At 54.8% G+C, this 17,144-nt stretch overlaps 6 protein-coding genes across 6 annotated transcripts; 2 read left to right on the top strand and 4 right to left on the bottom strand.

Annotated features, from left to right (window-relative positions):
* Positions 1–399: 399 nt before the first annotated feature.
* On the bottom strand, positions 400–2,811 carry PHSY_007328 (glycoside hydrolase; the record flags this gene model as incomplete). Its single annotated transcript, XM_012337922.1, has 1 exon — positions 400–2,811. The coding sequence occupies one exon, from the start codon at positions 2,809–2,811 to the stop codon at positions 400–402; it is 2,412 nt and encodes an 803-aa protein (XP_012193312.1).
* A 71-nt stretch (positions 2,812–2,882) lies between these two features.
* PHSY_007327 (hypothetical protein) lies at positions 2,883–3,293 on the bottom strand (the record flags this gene model as incomplete). The annotated part of the gene is made up of 1 exon (XM_012337921.1): positions 2,883–3,293. One exon carries the CDS (start codon positions 3,291–3,293, stop codon positions 2,883–2,885), a length of 411 nt encoding a protein of 136 aa, XP_012193311.1.
* A 401-nt stretch (positions 3,294–3,694) lies between these two features.
* PHSY_007326 (hypothetical protein) lies at positions 3,695–8,203 on the bottom strand (the record flags this gene model as incomplete). The annotated part of the gene is made up of 1 exon (XM_012337920.1): positions 3,695–8,203. One exon carries the CDS (start codon positions 8,201–8,203, stop codon positions 3,695–3,697), a length of 4,509 nt encoding a protein of 1,502 aa, XP_012193310.1.
* Positions 8,204–8,682: 479 nt separating this feature from the next.
* PHSY_007325 (hypothetical protein) lies at positions 8,683–9,660 on the top strand (the record flags this gene model as incomplete). Its single annotated transcript, XM_012337919.1, has 1 exon — positions 8,683–9,660. One exon carries the CDS (start codon positions 8,683–8,685, stop codon positions 9,658–9,660), a length of 978 nt encoding a protein of 325 aa, XP_012193309.1.
* A 142-nt stretch (positions 9,661–9,802) lies between these two features.
* Positions 9,803–10,909, bottom strand: PHSY_007324 (C-5 sterol desaturase; the record flags this gene model as incomplete). Its single annotated transcript, XM_012337918.1, has 1 exon — positions 9,803–10,909. The coding sequence occupies one exon, from the start codon at positions 10,907–10,909 to the stop codon at positions 9,803–9,805; it is 1,107 nt and encodes a 368-aa protein (XP_012193308.1).
* A 3,637-nt stretch (positions 10,910–14,546) lies between these two features.
* Positions 14,547–16,961, top strand: PHSY_007323 (oligopeptide transporter; the record flags this gene model as incomplete). The annotated part of the gene is made up of 1 exon (XM_012337917.1): positions 14,547–16,961. One exon carries the CDS (start codon positions 14,547–14,549, stop codon positions 16,959–16,961), a length of 2,415 nt encoding a protein of 804 aa, XP_012193307.1.
* Between the last annotated feature and the right edge of the window lie 183 nt (positions 16,962–17,144).

The raw sequence follows: 17,144 nt of genomic DNA, 5'->3' as shown, positions 1-17,144 counted from the left end.
AGATTGCTCCGAGAGACATTCTCCAGGAATAGCCGCGAATGACTCGAACAAGTGAGGGATGAGGTGGGATTGAGCGTAACACATGATCGACGTCCGCTTGGCTTCACAACTGGAGTCGTCACCCGACGCCGCAATTGCAGCTTGGCAAGTTCATCTGAGGGTGGTGACAGAGACAACAGGATGCCTACTACCCTCTTGCAGCCACGAAGGACACGAGGGACTTGCCCAGCATGGATGCTTCTCACTTCCAGAGAGGCAGATTCTATGTCAGAAGCACGCTTGACAGCCGACGAGACGGATCCGGTTGCCGGAGGGACTTGCTAGACTTCAGCTCATCAACGACTACAGAAGGTGACAATTGTCAAAGCGGTAGCTACGATAGATTGAGTTGCTCTACTTCTAGCCTCGGTACACCCAAGTGGTCTTGGAATGAATCTTCCGACTGCTTGAGCCAACACTGAACGACAACTCGCCCCCTTCCGGGATCTTCCAACCCTGATTCAATGTCGACCAGACAGCAATATCCTTGTTCCTCAACTCAAAGCTGACCTTCCTCGTCTCACCCGCCTTGACGTCCTTGACCTTTTCGAAGCCGCGAAGCGTCTTGATTGGCTGTGGGTTGTCGTGCGAGTCCGCCGAAGCAGGGAAGCCGACGTAGAGCTGTACAACTTCGGAGGCGGCCATGCTCCCGCTGTTGGTGATCTCGGTCTCGAGCGTCAATGCGACATCGTAAAGTCCAGCTTGGCTGTTGATGAGCTTTTCTTTCGTTTGCTGGATCGACGTCTGATCCTGTTTGGGCGTCGATGTGACGCTGAGCGTGTCCGAATAGTTGAAGGAAGTGTACGAAAGCCCGTGACCAAAAGCGAAGCGAGGGGTGATGTTGTGATAGTCGAACCACTTGTAGTCGATTAGCAACTTTTCGGTGAAACTGGCGGTGGGATTCAAGACCGGATCGTCGATGATTGTGTTTGGTGGGTAGTCGCTCTCTTTCTTGGCAACGGTGAATGGCAGCTTGCCGCTTGGGCTCGTCTCACCCCACAGCATCTTGGGAAGCGAAGCCCCACCTTCCTGTCCGGGGAGGTACGCAAATACCACCGCGGTGACGTTCGGATGGTCAATCCACTTCTCCACATCGACCTGACCGGGGCTATGGATGACGACGATCGTGTTGTTGTTGTTTTCAGCTACCGTCTTGATAAGGTTGTCAGCGTTGGCCCAGAGCGTGAGGTTCTGACGGTCAATGAACTCGGCAGCATATGCGTTTGCAAAGACGAGAGCTGCATCGCTCGAGTTGGCGCGAGCTTTGGCTCCCTCGAGATCCCAGTTGTCGAGGTGAAGGTTGACATCGGGTCCGACGTTGCGGACGTACTCCTGGATCGCAGCAGCTGGGGTAATGACGTAAGGTGGGAAAGCCCAGCCGGAACCGCCACCAATAGTCATAGTGCCATTGAAGGCGTTGATGTTGCACTTGCCGTCCTCCCCGCAGCTCGTAGCACCGTATAGATTGTCACCAGCGTCCTGACCGATGACGCCAATCGTCTGCAACTCCTCGAGGCTCTTGAGCGGAAGACCGCGTCCATCAGCGTTCTTGTTCTTGACGAGAGTGATAGAATCCGCGCCGATCTGGTGAATGACCTCGTGATGGTTTCCACGCACGTTATTGGTCGGAAGGGTCAGGTCTCGAACATCGAACGACGGTTTTGGGTAGGATTCGTCCTGCAGCTCAAAGGCAGGGGTCAGGATACGAAGCACCATATCGTCAAGCCTCGCCTCGGGCACGGAGCCATTCTGGATCAGCTTCTCGAGAGACTCGCCGAAGAAGTCGCCGAACATCCCATTGTATGCAGTGCCGGGCATCGATACGTCGAGGCCTCCCAATGCCGAGGGACCGTTTGACCACGTTCCTCCCCAGTCGGAGATGACAGCTCCTTGGAAGTTGAGCTCATCCTTGAGAAGCTTGTTGAGAGAATATTGATCTTCGCACGCATGCGTCCCATTGACCTCGTTGTAAGAGCACATTACGGTTCCGGTACCGGCTCGGACGGCCTCAGCGAACGACCAGAGATAGAGCTCGTGCAAGGTACGGTCGTCAATGACGGAATCGATAGGCATCTGCGTGAGTGGAGGAAAGACGTCATATGGCTCGGTGAGGTTGTAGGGATTTCGGAACGTCTCCTGCTCGTAAGCAATGTAGTGCTTGGCGCAGGTGACGACGCCTTTGCTCTGAGCGTGCTTGACAGTGATGAAAGAGGCTTCGCCGGTGAGGTACTCGTCGGGGCTCCATCCCTCCCAGTTCCTGCCTCCTCGTGGTGCTCGTCCGAGAGGACCACCGGTGACAGGGCCGAGCCAGATGTTGACGCCTTTGTCGCGGAACTCTTCCGCGACGGCTTCAGCCCGCTGCGCCATCAGGTCGCGATCCCACGTAGCGGCCGTAGTGACGCCTGCAGGGAACTGCGAAACGCGACGAGCAGGTCGGACACCTGCAGGACCATCTTGAAGGCAGAGGGCTTCCAGGCCGATACGTGGTGCAGTACCGGTGAAGCCAACACAGGCTCCCGAGTAGCCTGTGGTGATATTGACCTTCTCCTCGACGGTCATCTGATCGAGAAGAGCCTTGGCCTTGGCAAAGCCATTGCTCCAAGCACCTCCCGTGGTGTAAGGTCCAGTGTAGGAGTGCCGACCATTCTCGCGTGCAAAGACGTCCTCGGAAGCCGTCGAGTAGTACGGCGTGGATGGAGCGGCTGAGGTGGTACCGAGGACGGAGGCAAAGGCTAGTACAACGGCCACGGCGCTTGAGTTGATGCCAAACATGGCGTCAATCGTATCTTGACGTAAGGGGCTCCAAGATTCCTGGGAGGCCTTCGATAAAGGAGACAATTTCGTTATCGAAGCAGTGAACTGGTTCTCATGGCATCCTCGTTATATAGATTCTGAAAACCCTCCAAGGCGTATCCAAGATGACAATTGAGGGGCACTGACTCGAAGCTCGCTACGGCGGACACGATTTTGGAAGAAGGTTTTCTTGCACGGCAGATCTCAGTCCACGAAATTTGGGCACCCAGGCTAGCAGGCACATCTCCTCCTCGTGTTCCTATAGAGCAGATCTTCTGCTCATGCGTATCCAGCCAGGCTCGGAGTTTGGACAGAGCGGGGTAATGTCCGGGTATTCGGAGACTTTGTGTGCGGGGGTCAAGTGACCGATCGGCAAATGCAGCCTCGAATTTACTGCCATCGGTCAATTTGCATCGCCAAACTCGCTTGCGTAGCCGCGAGCCTCGCTTAGCGTACGGCATCCCCACGGATTCTTTCTTCCTTTGCCATTGCCATAGTCCAGACGTTCTCCTTGTTTCAATGTCGGAGCACCGGACCGAGCTCGGTAGCAGTCAAAACCCTCTTGCGTCAGTCGTGCGCATACTCTTGAAGTCGTTGGCCGGCTCGAAGTAATCGTCGGCACTCTACAGAGACGAGACCGGTGAATTTCAGAGTTTAGTGGCCGGCCGCACACGGAGGCAGAAATCTCGATGCTATGCAGCTTCGTGCGTCAGAACTGCATCTTGCTCGACCCCATGTCCGTCCCAAACACAGAATCCCTCGCGTGGACGCGATGCAACCGTACAGATGCAAACAAACTGCCCACGCTAATGCAGCTGCCACAATCCTCAGCTCGTGGATTACTAGTTCTAATTTGCGGATTTCACGTTTGAGACCGCTTCATCTCGGAGATCGCTGTCGCCAACGTTTCCAAATGCAGTGTCAGCTGCACCAAGCCATCACCACTGTCACTCCCGGTAGAGTCAGGCATGACCCCAAGAACTTCGTCGAGAGCCTTTCGAAGATCAGCCTGTGCACCTCGGAGTGAAGTGGAGGGCAGACCGCCGAACTGCAACAGAGCGTCCGGTTTCGCCCTTTGAGCCCTGCTCTTACCGACCGTCTCATCTTGAATTTGTGCCTTGTCGTGATCTGCGTTGCTGACGATGCCAAGACCTTGGTCGTCGTTCTTCTTGGAATTTATGTCCGCCATTGTTTCTCTGCCGATTTTACCTACCGCAGGAACCGCGTGGTTCCCCGCCGCTCTTTTCGCGAGGTTGCTTGGCGAGGTGCTCGGCAAGCCGGACGGTTTCTCTTCTGGCTCGCTTGACTCCACTCCAGGGCGAACTCTTCTCCTCAACCCTGCGGCCGCGATATCCTCCTTCCCAGCTTTGCTCTCGTCCGTGTCATTGACCAGAACTCCTTTGTCCTCCTCCAGGTGTGAGTAGTCCGGCTGCGATCTTGCGACAAATATGTTCTTGGTTCTTGCTGCATCAGTTGTAGATGGCTTTTCAGCCACAGTAGCATTCAGTTCGGCAAGCAGACGCGAGTCGTACGAGTTGCTGCTGAGTCGGGATGGACCGTACTCCATCTTGGCACGACTGAGCTTGAGGTAGCCACTGCTGAAAAGATTGGTAGAGGAAGCCCGAGCTTTTTGATAACGGTCGAGTACTTCCAGATACTGTGCTATCAGCTGATCCAGTTTGTCGCTTGCAGATCGAGGCTCAGGCGTCGTTTCAAAGGCAGCGCCATTGGAAGCGTTGGATGTTGCAGTTGGCGGGCCATCCTGCTGTGAGGCTATTGAGGCTGGCAAGGCAAGATGGTGAATCGGCAGCTGCTCTGAGCGCGATGCAGAATGCAGCTCGTATTCTTCCGCTCGTGAAGTCATGGAGTGCTTCGATACGGCATCCATGTGGTCGCTGTCGTCCAGCATTCCCACAGTCTCGTCAGATTGCTTGTTGCCATGGCGCGCAGGTTGATCGCGATTGTAGGGACTGCGACTGCCAGCTCGCCTTGATCGCCAGTGGCAGACTGCAAGCAGCACGCAAAGTGCATTGAACGCATCGTAGGTGCGATAGGTGTACCGGATGCCCCATACCAGCGCATACCAACCTACAACGCCAAAGCCGAACGCGATCGCCTTGCCTTCCAGAGCAGTCCGAGGTGGCTCGAGCATGCGCCCGCCTGCCATGAGCCAAATAAGAACGACGATGGGAGCGACATCTACGAGATTGTGGTCCATCCATGCGGCCATTGTTTTGGGCGTCTTGATGCCCACCGAAGCTAGATTTCGCACCCATGTGACCAGGAAGCTTGCCTTCTGAGGGAGCAAAAAGAGAAGGATGACGAACACGCTGAGGTGTTGACGATAGCGTGACTCGTGCGATTGTGCGACCCCTCGTTGTGATTGTAGCTCAAGCAGTGCGCGAAGCGTGTTGAGAAGCTGCAAGAGGAACATGATGAGGAAGACGAATTGATGAGGTACGAACAGCACCACGGACAGCAGCAGCGTCGCCAGCCCCGCAATGGATTGACGATTCCATCGTAGCGGGTCCGAGCTTGAGGTTGCTGCTCCGATCCAGTCAAACTTGCGAGCCAGCCCAAACCTTGTGATGATGGCTGCTGCAAGTGAAAAGGACCACTGAATCGTTGCGGCAATGATGAGCAGAGCTGCGTATGAAACCAGCAAGAAGCAGGGCACCAATCCTGCCGAGGACGAGTGTTCGTTCAGTCCCAAGACCATGCCAAGCAAAGACGACGACGGCCCTTGAGCTTGTGCGCTCGGCATTGCTCTGTACAGCATGAGCCGCACGCTGTCGATCAGCACAAGCGCCACAGTGGTGCAAGACAAGAGGCCGAGGAGAGGATCGCATATGTTCCCGACGATGGGGGTGCGGAACGCTGGCTGTGTGATCGAGGACAAAGGAGACGGGAATATGAGCTCGGGGTCTGCAGCCCATTTGAGCCATGACAGACCGAGACAAAAGGCCAATAAACCCAGAGGCCATGCCGCCAAGAAAAATCGGTAGCGAAGTAGGACAAGCCCGGCAGAAGCCTTCCAGTCGACAGACAAGCGAATCGAGTCGATGGGCGAGCTGCACGCAAGAGTCTTGCCTGGCACCGGACGCAGGAGCGCTTGATCGGTCCAGATCTGTACCCTGACTTCGTCCAGGCTGTCCCTCGCTGGAGGTATGAACGGCGCATTTCCATGAAGCGAAAGAGGGAAGGTGACTGGCTCGTTCTTATAAGTCCGGTTGCGGATCTTTCGGATGAGCTCGGGTGAGGCAAGCTGTGGATACCAGCGGGAATCACCTGTGGCACGATCCGAGATGTGCATGAAAGGCGAGAAAGAAGGATCCGTGGAGTGAAGGCTCTCGTCGTTGCTGAGCAGAGTGTACAGGGCTAGATTTCCGACAAGACATTGACTCGGTACGACTTCAATACGTCGGGCGAGCAATGATGAGCCGATTCCTTTAAGACTCCATTCGGAGGCGATGGGGATTGCGCCTGTGGTGGCGAAGCCTGCATCCTGATGGTGCTGGTGTATATCCGAGTCCGGAAGATTGGTGAGAAGCAACGCGCTGCCGTGCCGCTCCACTCGACCGGCAGCCTGGCGCATCCATCCGCCGCGCGCAAAGCTCTTGAGACCGCGCTGATGGACAAAGATGCCCGAGGCAGTCTTGCGCTCGACGCGGATCCAGTCGACTCGCTGTCGCTTGAGGTAGTCGGCGTCGAGACGCAAACGCTGGAAGCCATATCCGGGAACGTGGTAGATCTCATCGGCGCTGGGGAAGGGCTTGTTCTCGGGGAAATTTGGGTCTGTGTGTCCCGAAGACTCTTGCATGAGAATGTCCGTACGGGGCAAAAAGCTTGGCGGGATGAGCTCCCACTGCCATGGCATGATGAGCTGGCATGTGACGGTCTGACCGCCGATGGGATTGTGTGAGTCCGGAACGCTGGTACAGGTTTGGACGACCAGTTCGATCGGCTGCGGAATGGGGGCTCCCATCCCCGAAGAAGGGTTCCATCCGACGCATAGGTTGGTGATGAGCTCGAAAGCGTGCAGATCGCTGCCATCCTGGCTCAAGTCGGCCGGTATGTGGAAGATGAGGTTTTGCTGGTCGGTAGAAAGGGCTGAGTCCGAACCAACTGTCGGTCGTTGGAAGCTCGGTGTTTCGTTCTCGACGACGAATGTCTCGCGATCCTCGTCAAAGATGGATTCTTGCGAAGGTAAGAGCTCGAGAGGTCCGATGTCACCATTGCCCGCATCTGTCACGCCAAAGATACTCAGCGCACGCCTCCATAGTTCACGTCGCCGACGCAGCACACTCGAACGACCGCTTATCCCGCCCGCATTGCGCTCGTCTGATACGCGCCCAAAGGCCATCATGTCGAGGAGAAACCCGCGCGCAATCTTTTCGCGGAGCTGATCGCACCACATGACGGCGACGTGGTCAACCGAGGACCATAGCGATGGCAAGGAACCCGTGTACGTGGAAATACGAGACGCAGGTACGGACTCGCCGATGCGAGCCAGCGAGAGGGACGAAGGATCGGAGGGGAGCTGTGTGTCGAGCAATCCACCTGCAATGGAAACCAACAATGGCGGCCCGTGCTGAGCCTCCTTTGAAGGTACGATCGGCGAGTTGATGAGCGAATAAACATACTCGACGCTGCGATCGAATGGAACTGGTGGATAGGCATGGGGTGTGCTCAGTGTGACGATGGTGTCGATCTTGCCGACTGGATGATTGGGCAAGTGTGCCGTGAGACGAGCGGCAATGCCACCCATGCTGTGGGCCAAGATGGGCACGGTCGTGTTGCGCTCTCCTGCAGCATAGCTGCGTGTAGCAGCGGCGGCGTATCGATCAGAAAGATAGGCAACGATCTCGTTGATGAAAGTGGCCTGCTCAATCAAGGTCGAGCCGCTAAAGGCAGAAAAGTCTTCGTTGAAGTCGATGGTGTACCAGTCCGTGTGTGCGACACCGGGAGGGGCGTCCTTCCATTCGTCCCTGCGCGCTCCCGAGCCATTCTCCTTGTAGAACTGGCGGGAGGCGCTCGATGCTACGCTTCGTACCTGACCGTACGATCCCGAGTTTCCGGGCACGAAGAGCGCCGGGCTGCCAGTAGGAAGGTCCATAGGCTCAAAGTGACGTTCGCGATAGAGGTAGAGGCGGTATTTGCGCCACAAGCCAGAGGGCGAGAAGGGTTCGAGATTCGCGGTGTGGTCGATGTAGGCTGGCCACATCCTAGACATGCGACATTGTTGCGATATGCCGAGTTGCTGCGGAAGTCGCATGAACGAGTCGACCGAGTATGTGACCAGTATCATGGATATCGCGAGGATGAGCCATGGCAGCCATAGTCGACGACCTGACCGCATCGGCACGGTCATGATGGTCCGCAGCTACCTTAGCGTCCCGCTGTACCGATAGCAGATTGGAACCAAGGCGTCGCTAAGTGCATCGGATTTGCCGTGTCTGCTGATGCAGAGCTCGCTTTGCACTAGTAGCGAGGCAATCCGCTGAGGCGATTTGAGCTGCCTAATCGGTATAAACGTAATAGAAGAAGAGCGTCTGCTGCTGACAGAAATGCATTCGGAAGCGACCCGACACACAACAATCAAGTGTTGGTCTCCGACGACCTCAACTTCCCTAGTGCACGAGCAGGCGGAAGAATTACTCCACAACCTGGACTTGCATGTTCTCGGAATTCGGACAGAACCCTCCCCTGATTTTTCTCTCAAGTTGAAATTTTTGGGTTTCAGCTCGGCTTTCCTGCTTGGTGCCTGCCACCATCCTTCTCGTCCTACTCTATTCTCACTACCACGCACCGTCTCCTCCGCATCCTTTCGCGCCGCTGCGGATTGCCACGATGCCGCTCAACACAACGAACTTCCTTGTGTCTCAAGGATGGGAAGGCGTTGGAGTACCACTCGATGGCAAAGCGGGCAAAGGTCTCAAGAAGCCCCTCGCCATTACACAGAAGAAGACTCTCTCCGGAATCGGAAAGGATCGAGACCGCGCCGATGATTGGTGGAACAGCATATTCACAGCAGGCGCGAAAAGTCTCTCTATCGGTCCATCCCCTGCTTCGTCTGGGGCTTCGACTCCAACGCTCGACAAATCCAAGGCATCCCCTAGCAGAACAACATGGAACATGGGCGAAAGGTCCGCAGGCTCGACCACCATGTCGCTGTCTTCCTTGGCCAAACGTGAACATGCGAGAAAGACGCTCATGAGCAACTTTGTTCGCGGCAAACCGATCGTACCCGCAATTGAGCCAGTTGATCCACCAAAGACTTCGAGCTCTGCTTCTGCCAAGGTTAAAGGTGCAAAGGTGGTCGCAGCTGCCGATGCTGAGGTCAACTCTGCGCTTGACGTTACACCTTCAGCATTATCACCGGCTTCCTCATCGAAACCTGAATCGAAAGCGAAGTCCAAGTCCAAGGACCGCGAAGTCGACGCCGAGAAACTCGCGCGAAAGTTGGCAAGGAAAGCTCTCCGCAAGCAGAGGAAGAAAGACACATCAGACGATGCCGAGACTTCATCTTTGTCCTTGTCAAAGAAGGAAAGCATAAGAGAGGTTCCTAGGGAGAAGAAGGAGAAGAAAGAAAAGGAAGAAAAGAAAGAAAAGAAAGGAAAGAAGAGCAAGGCGGACACTGCTGTCTCACCGGAAGCAATAGAGACAGCCTCCTCGAGCAAGAAGCGGAAAAGGGATAAGGATGCGGATGCTGATATCAAAACGAAGAAGATAGTCAAGAAGGACAAGAAAGCTAAGAAAGACAAGAAAGATAGGGCCGAAGGGAAAGAGAAAAGAGACAAGAAAGAAAAGAAGACGGACAATCATTAGATGTCTCGACTACCCATCGCCATTCAAAGATACCCCTTGTCACACACATCTCTATCAAGATCGTCTAATTTGACAACAATTAACAATGCAGTGGTATAATTACATGATCAGATTAAGCGACAGGATGCGAAACACATCTCTATTAGAACTGAGGCAGGCAGACCTTGTCGGAATGGTCGATAAGATGGTCAGGTGTCTCGACACGAGGCAAAACGGTACCGAAGAGGCGGTCCCAAACGCGAGTCTGCTTTCCGTAGTTGCCAGACTTCTTCCAGCCGCGCGAGTGGTGGTTGTCGTGATCCTCGATCACGAGGTCGACGTCGAACCTCTTCATCGGGATCAGATCGAAGGCGGGCGAGGTTCCGGAGATGCGCAGACCCGAGTGACCGATGAGCTCGATGAACATGACATGGGTCCAGCAGACCATCCAGTCAAAGTAGCTCATCTCGACCAAAGGTCGCAGAGTGAAGTAGGCAAGGAGCGGAATGAAGACAACGTCGAACCACTCCTGCTCCATGTCGGCATAAAGCGTGAGGATGGGCGTGGGGTGCTTGGCGGTGTGGTGGGTGCGGTGGAACTTCCAGAGTGCGTCCGACTCGTGCATGATGCGGTGGTACCAGTAGAACCAGAAATCAACCGCCAACGAGAAGGCGGGCACCATCAGAGGCAGCCACGGCGAAAGCGTCATGGGTGTGTCACGGTTGTAGATCACCAGCGTAGCGGCTGCCGGTCGGAAGAAGGCAGTCATGAGCAAAGAGTTGAGCACCTCCGTCACCTTGACGTCCGGAATTCCGTCACGCGAGGCTTGAGGTTGCAGGTAGCCGACCTTGGAGGCGGTCGAGCGGAGCACGTTCAGCAGATTGGAGCCAAAGAGACTGACGAAGATACCCCAGTAGAAGATGTTGGCGATAGGGTGAAAGTTTCGTCCGGCCCACAGTGTGTAGGCGTACTGGATTGCGAGCGCTGGGACGACACGCATAGCGATCCACAGGTGAAGCTGTGCATTGTTCCACACGGGGACCGGGTCGTCCTTCTCGTGCATAGGCGCAGTCGAATTCTGCGGGATGGGATCCACACCGATAAGGTGAATGAGCCAGTGGTACAGACCCCAGGATGACTTGTTCTCTGGTGTGTGCCATGTTGACTTGAGTGGGCCCTGCGATGGACGGATCGGCTGCGGTGTTCGTTGCTGCTTTTTGGTGGCGGCAGCGGGCGCCGACGTGGGCTTTGAAGAGGCGGATGCCGTCATCTCGTACAGACAAGGTGCAGGAGTTGCGGTAATTCGATGTGATGAAGGGTAACAAGAGGTGGCGGCGGGAAAGAATGAAGTAACGAGAGGAGCATGAAGTTATATACATGTATCTGCTCTAGCTACTGACAGCAACCATACATGCTCTTTGCTGCGAGCGGCTCCTGTGCGGCTGCAAAGTTGAAACATAGCGACTGCGGGGTCGACAACGCCAACGACTCAGCCCAATACTGCAGAGTGTGACACATACCTACCAGCTGCGTGAAAAATTCGTCGCTTCACTCTTGCCGCGTGAAACCCATCGTAATCGAGCGAAAAATCAGCTCTAAGAATCTGTACCGTCTCGGCAGCCGCAAATGTTGGTGGACCCTGGATGAAACTTCTCGAAGCCAACCCGCAACACGCACTTCAGCCGCACCCACTTCAGCCGCACGACGTCGCACTGCGCCATGTAATTATTCTTGTGAAAAGGAGCTGAGTGTGCAGCGCGCGCCTTGGCAGCTACGGCTCCTCATCACTTCACGGGTCCGTGAAACGACGCCGCACACAGTGTATGAAATTCCACCCCGAAGTCGTTCATCCGCTGGTGACTCTATTCGTTTTTGCCCCCACTCTGAATCGTTTCGTACCTTCTTTGTTTGGCGTTGACAACCGCTTCCCCGCATTGCAAGATTTTCTTCGGATACTTTGCGGCAGATATCGCCGCCACTTACTTCCGTGGATCCCTCACCTTGGTCCGTACGAATTCTCCGAGAAACTATCTTGTCGTCACCGAATGGCCTTTGCGCATATGCGAGCCCGCGATCTCTCTTTTGCTGGTATCGGAAACATACCTCCTCGGTGTGAGAGGTCGCCGAGCTGCACAGATTCATCACATGTTTGCACCGTACGCCTCACCTCACTCTCGCTCAGACTCGAAGATGCGTGCTGAATCATTCTGCTAAAAGTCCGATGCAGACCATGACGGATTTCACTCGTGACGCCTGAAGCGAACCGTGCAGGCCAACGCATCTTTTCTTTTTGTGCGGAAGCTCGCTACCTTGTGAACACGTCTATCCGCCAGCCGCCTCTTACGTTTGGGCAAAGTGATACAGTGTAGCGCCAACAAAAAGTCGAGACGTGTCACTTTGCGGCTGCCTGTAACGCATGTGAAAGTAAGATGATCTCCCGATGAATTTTTTATTACCTGATCGGTGGCAAGATCGATAGATATCCCGATCCTTTCGCAGAGATCTCCCGATCACATTGCCGCCCTTCCTATCAATGCACACCACAAGCACACCTTCGCGATGGCTATCACCGTGTGCCACAAGTCGTAAAGACGAGAACTCGAGGAACTTCTTGCTGCTGTTCTTTCGAAGAGGCAACACTGTACGCGACTTTGCTTCTTGCTAGCTTGTGCTACTTCAAAGGCTGTCTACAGGATTGCTGATCAGGCACGGTCATCATCGGCTCGCAGAGCTTACGGCCAGAAGCTGCTGTGTACTCCCGTCTTGCTAAGAAGATCGACGTGAGAACAACTCGGGCAGGGCGAAGCTTTAGTTCGTCAAATCGAGTGAAAAGACAAGAGTTGCCATGCCGAAAGACCTCTGATGAGGGGCAAGGGCAAGGTTTCCGAATCTGATGATCTGATCGCCTGGATATATCTTTCCTGCAAGACTGGCTTGTCAATGAGGCACGCGCTACCTGGTGATCACGACCAGAACGATCAAATTGCGACTTCATTTTTCGTCTGTGCTATAGAATTTCGAGGTCGGCTTGGATTTTATGGCCTCATTGAAAATTTGCGGAAGACAATGCTCCGTACCGATAGCGTGCCCAGCAAAGCATCTGCCCAAAGGAGCGGTGTCGGTGTCGCCTTTGACGGCGTGAATCTCAGGAACGCGCTGGTCTCGTGATGCGATTCATTGGATCATGGCCATCTCTGATACGAAACTAAAGCTGTGGCAACGCCTTCAACGTCGTTGAAAGATACGACAAGCGCACAAAGGCAGGTCAAGATAAAGCGCATGATCTGATTGGTTGAGTGTTGTGCCGATGTTGCATGAACCGCCGTCTGGAAAAGCGTGGCGTAGAAGCGGCGAGGAGCGGCCGTCTAGACCGCCGGCACAATTCAAACGCCGCCATATTGTGTTTTGAGTGAGATTTTGGGACTTCACGACCGAAATTTCGGGTTACGAACCCTCTCACTCGAGGCGCTGGCATCAGGGCAGGAAGCCTTGCCTTGCAAAGATGTCTGCTTCGTTCGTCGAACACACTGGTTGCATGCCAACACCCCAAGCTTTCTTTCATGAGTTGAGCCCAACCGTTCTATGGCAAACGCTTTGAGACTCCTTGCTCATAAAAGTATCTTTTCCTTATCGCACCGAGACTTCCTCAACGAGTCGACGTTGACGGCACCTTCGAGCTTTCCCATTCCTCCTCAAATCGGAAAACTTGTCTTGTCGAACAGCCAGAAATGAACACGAACAGATTTGCGGTTCTAGGACCTGATCTTCCATTGAGATGCTTGGACTGGGACATTTCGCAGATGCAAGGATCAAAGTTTTCCCTTAACTCCTACGTCTGACCAACGGAGCATCGTTTGTGCCTGAGGTGAGAGGAGGATTCAGCACGAATGAATTTCAATGCATAGAATGCTGGCGCGAGATCCCACATGCTTGAAACTTTCGCCTTATCTCGAGGGCTGCGGGGTAAATATGTCGGTCGGTGATTGGTCGAATTTGTGTTGAGCATCGGCAAACTCATGACTTGGCCAATGATAAAGGAGGAAGGCGTCGACGGCCGGCGGTGGCTGTGGCCGACGGATGTCCACGCATATTTCGAGCGGCGAATACGGAACGCAGTCTTCCGACGTCGAACACGGCAAGTGCGGCAGGAGGCGGAGTGGTAAACTTCAGACGGCAGTTGGGGGCCCTGCTGCAGCCAGTCCGCTCGCCCTCCCCACCCGGGTAGCGAAGAATTCTGAGCTTCCCATTTGCTTTGCAGCCGCACTATCGCTTGCATGAACGAAGCTCACAGAGACCAGCCCCAACTCGATAGGTGATAGGGTGCACCTGCTCCGAACAGGTCATTGCATCGGCAGCCTTGCGTGCTCACCTCGATCACGCGGACTGTGCCTATCTCGACAGCTCGCTTTTGCCGTCGGTGGTGAGCCGGCGACCCATCGTATCCGCACTGCAGGGGACGCATTCACTTCTCTTTGATTCGTTGCTTTCGGCATGGTTTCGATGGCAGAACACTCGCTTATCGCTCATGCGGTCTCGATTCCCATCGTATCTGCTCGTTCCACTCTGTCCTACTTCAGACGGCGCCCCGAGCTCGGATGCACATGCAGTCCTTCTATGTCTGTGTGACTATCGCAGCGTTGCAGACCTGAAGCTGCACGCGAGATGCGTTCGTGCGTCTCGGGCCTGTTCCTGAGACAGCTCTAGTATGTTGACCGATCCAGTAGACGACTGACTGTGGCAAACGGACAAATCTTGCAACGGATCTGCCTGTCCTGCAGCGTCTGACTTGTCTGCTCCGAGCGGACGATGGTACAGGATATATACTGAACGTGTCCCGTTCCGAAGAAGTACGTTCCTTTAGTCTTCCCCCTTTCGTGACCGCTTCCAGGCTGTAGCGTCGCTGCAACATGGATACCATCGACATCAAGCCGAAAGGCCCCGACTCGGACACGAGCTCCGACAAGCTCAAGCACGACGCTGAGAAGGACGGCTTCGAAGTCTCGAACGCCGGCTACGTACTCAAGAGCGACGGTGCACAGGCTGAGCTTGCAGGTATCCCTGAACCCGACGAGGGCAAGGTTGTACACAATGCAGCTGATATCGTCACCCAAGTACTTTCGCTTGAGGACGACCCTTCCCTGAACCCTTGGACCTTCCGTATGTGGTTCCTGGGTCTCGGTCTTGCAATTTTTGGCTCAGTGCTGCAGGAGATCTTTTACTTCAAGCCTCAGGTCATCTATGTCTCTCTCGTCTTCCTTACGGTCATCGCCTATGCTCTGGGTGAATTCATGGCTGCGGTCATTCCGAGGAAAGGCCGCATCGGCAAGCTCCTCAACCCGCACCCGTTCAACTTGAAAGAGCACACTGCTATCACCTTGATGGCATCAGCTGGTACCCAGTCGGCTCTCGCCACCGAGGCTCTGGCCGCTCAACAGCTGTTCTACGGAGGATACCCTTCCAAGGCTGCCGGTATCTTCTTGGTCCTCTCGTCACAGCTCCTCGGCTTCACTGTCGCTGGTACGCTCCGCAATGTGCTTGTGCGACCTGTCAAGATGCTTTGGCCCGCCAATCTGCCTTTGACCTCGCTCCTCGAGACCTTTCACGGCAGCAAAGCTGCTGATGCCAAGACGGTCGTCAAGAAGCGTATGAAGGTCTTCTGGATGGTCGCCGGCGCCCTGTTCGTGTGGGAGGTGTTCCCCGAGTACATCTTCCCCGTGCTTGAAGGTGTCTCGATCTTCTGTCTGGCCCACCAGAACAGCAGCGTGTTCACCAACCTCTTCGGTGGTGCCTCCGGTAACGAAGGACTCGGTTTCCTTTCGGTCTGCTTCGATTGGCAGTACATCGCGTCCTTGGGTTCTCCCATGTGGCTTCCTCTGGAGACGATGGTCAATTCATTCGTGGGTTACATCGGCTGCATCATCCTCTTCATGGGTCTCTACTACGGCAACATCTTCCGGGCGCAAGACTTCCCCTTCCTTTCGCAAGAACTTTTCGATGGAACATCAAATGGCACCAACGCATTTATCTACAACCAGACTGCCATCATGACTCCGGAGTTCCTGATCGACGAAGCTGCGCTGCACGCACAGGGAATCCCCTGGCTCACTGCTACCTACCTCGGCTACCTCATCTCCTCGAACGTCGGTCTCACGGCTTGCTTCACTCACATGATGCTTTGGAACTACGATGACCTCAAGGCCGGTTGGGAGTGGGCTTACCCCTCGGAGCTCAAGAAGCTGTTCGCCGACCCTCACTGGTACAAGTTCTGGCGCGCCAGCACCGAGGAGGAACAAGATGCCTGGGCAAAGAGGATGAACGAGGACGAGCGATGCGATCCCCACTACAAGATTATGATGAACAACGGCTACAAGGAGGCACCGATGTGGTGGTGGGTCTGTGCTCTCCTCGTCTCCTGGGCCGTGGGTCTCATCTGCCTCTATGTCATGCATTCGACGCTTCCCTGGTGGGGCTTCATCTTGAGCACGGTGTTCACATTTGTCTTTATGCTCTTCTTTGGAGCTCAGGCAGGTATCACTGGCTTCGGTTTCAACCTGCAGCCCATCTGCCAGATGCTTGCCGGGTACATGTTCCCTGGACGTCCGCTCGCCAACCTTTACTTTACGTGCTACACGTACAACACCATGTCGATGGGTCTCACCCTGGCCAGGGATCTCAAGCTTGGACAGTACACACACTTGGCTCCGATGTGCACTTTCACAGTCCAGGTCGTCGGTTGCCTTGTCGGTGCTCTCATGAACTGGGTTATGATGGCTGAGATCGTGGCAAACCAGGCCACCATCCTCAAGTCAGTTCAGGGCACCAACATTTGGTCGGGACAGAACATTCAGCAGTTCAACACGCTCGCCATCGCCTGGTCCATCGCCAAGGACATGTTCTCGATCGGTGCCAAGTACCAATGGGTGACGATCGCCTACCTTATTGGTTTCTTCGTTCCCATTCCCATGTATCTGGGCAACAAGATCTGGCCACACCGCGCTTGGAGCTACTTCAACTTCTCGATCATTGCCTGGTACCTTGGTTGGCTCTTCGTCGGCATCAACGCCTCGATCCTTTCGTACTTCCTGGTTGGCTTCTTCGCCCAGTTCTACCTCCGAAAGTACCGACCCAGGTGGTTCAATAAGTATAACTACATTGTTTCGGCCGCCCTCGACGGAGGTACCCAGACTCTGGTCTTCATCCTCACTTTCGCCGTCTTCGGAGGCAGCGGAAAGGCTCGCCCCTTCCCCACTTGGGCTGGAAACCCCGATACGACGGTCCACAACCTCGACTACTGTGCTGTCTCCACCATCAACGTTCAGTAGACAATACGAGGTTTCATGCGATCGATTTCATTTCTTCTGTCCCGAAATGGTTGGCCAGCTTCGATGTATACTGCACGCCTTTCAATCTCCCCGTCAATGCACTCATGTTACGTTACTTTTGAAAAAGCTTTCTCTGTGTTGCATCCGATCTCAATATACCATTCGATTGCTACGACATGAGAT

Source organism: Pseudozyma hubeiensis (assembly GCF_000403515.1).
Source record: "Pseudozyma hubeiensis SY62 DNA, scaffold: PHS69, whole genome shotgun sequence".
Lineage (NCBI taxonomy): Eukaryota > Fungi > Basidiomycota > Ustilaginomycetes > Ustilaginales > Ustilaginaceae > Pseudozyma > Pseudozyma hubeiensis.
Note: the sequence above shows the minus strand (reverse complement) of the source record. Positions and strands in the feature narration are given on the sequence as shown.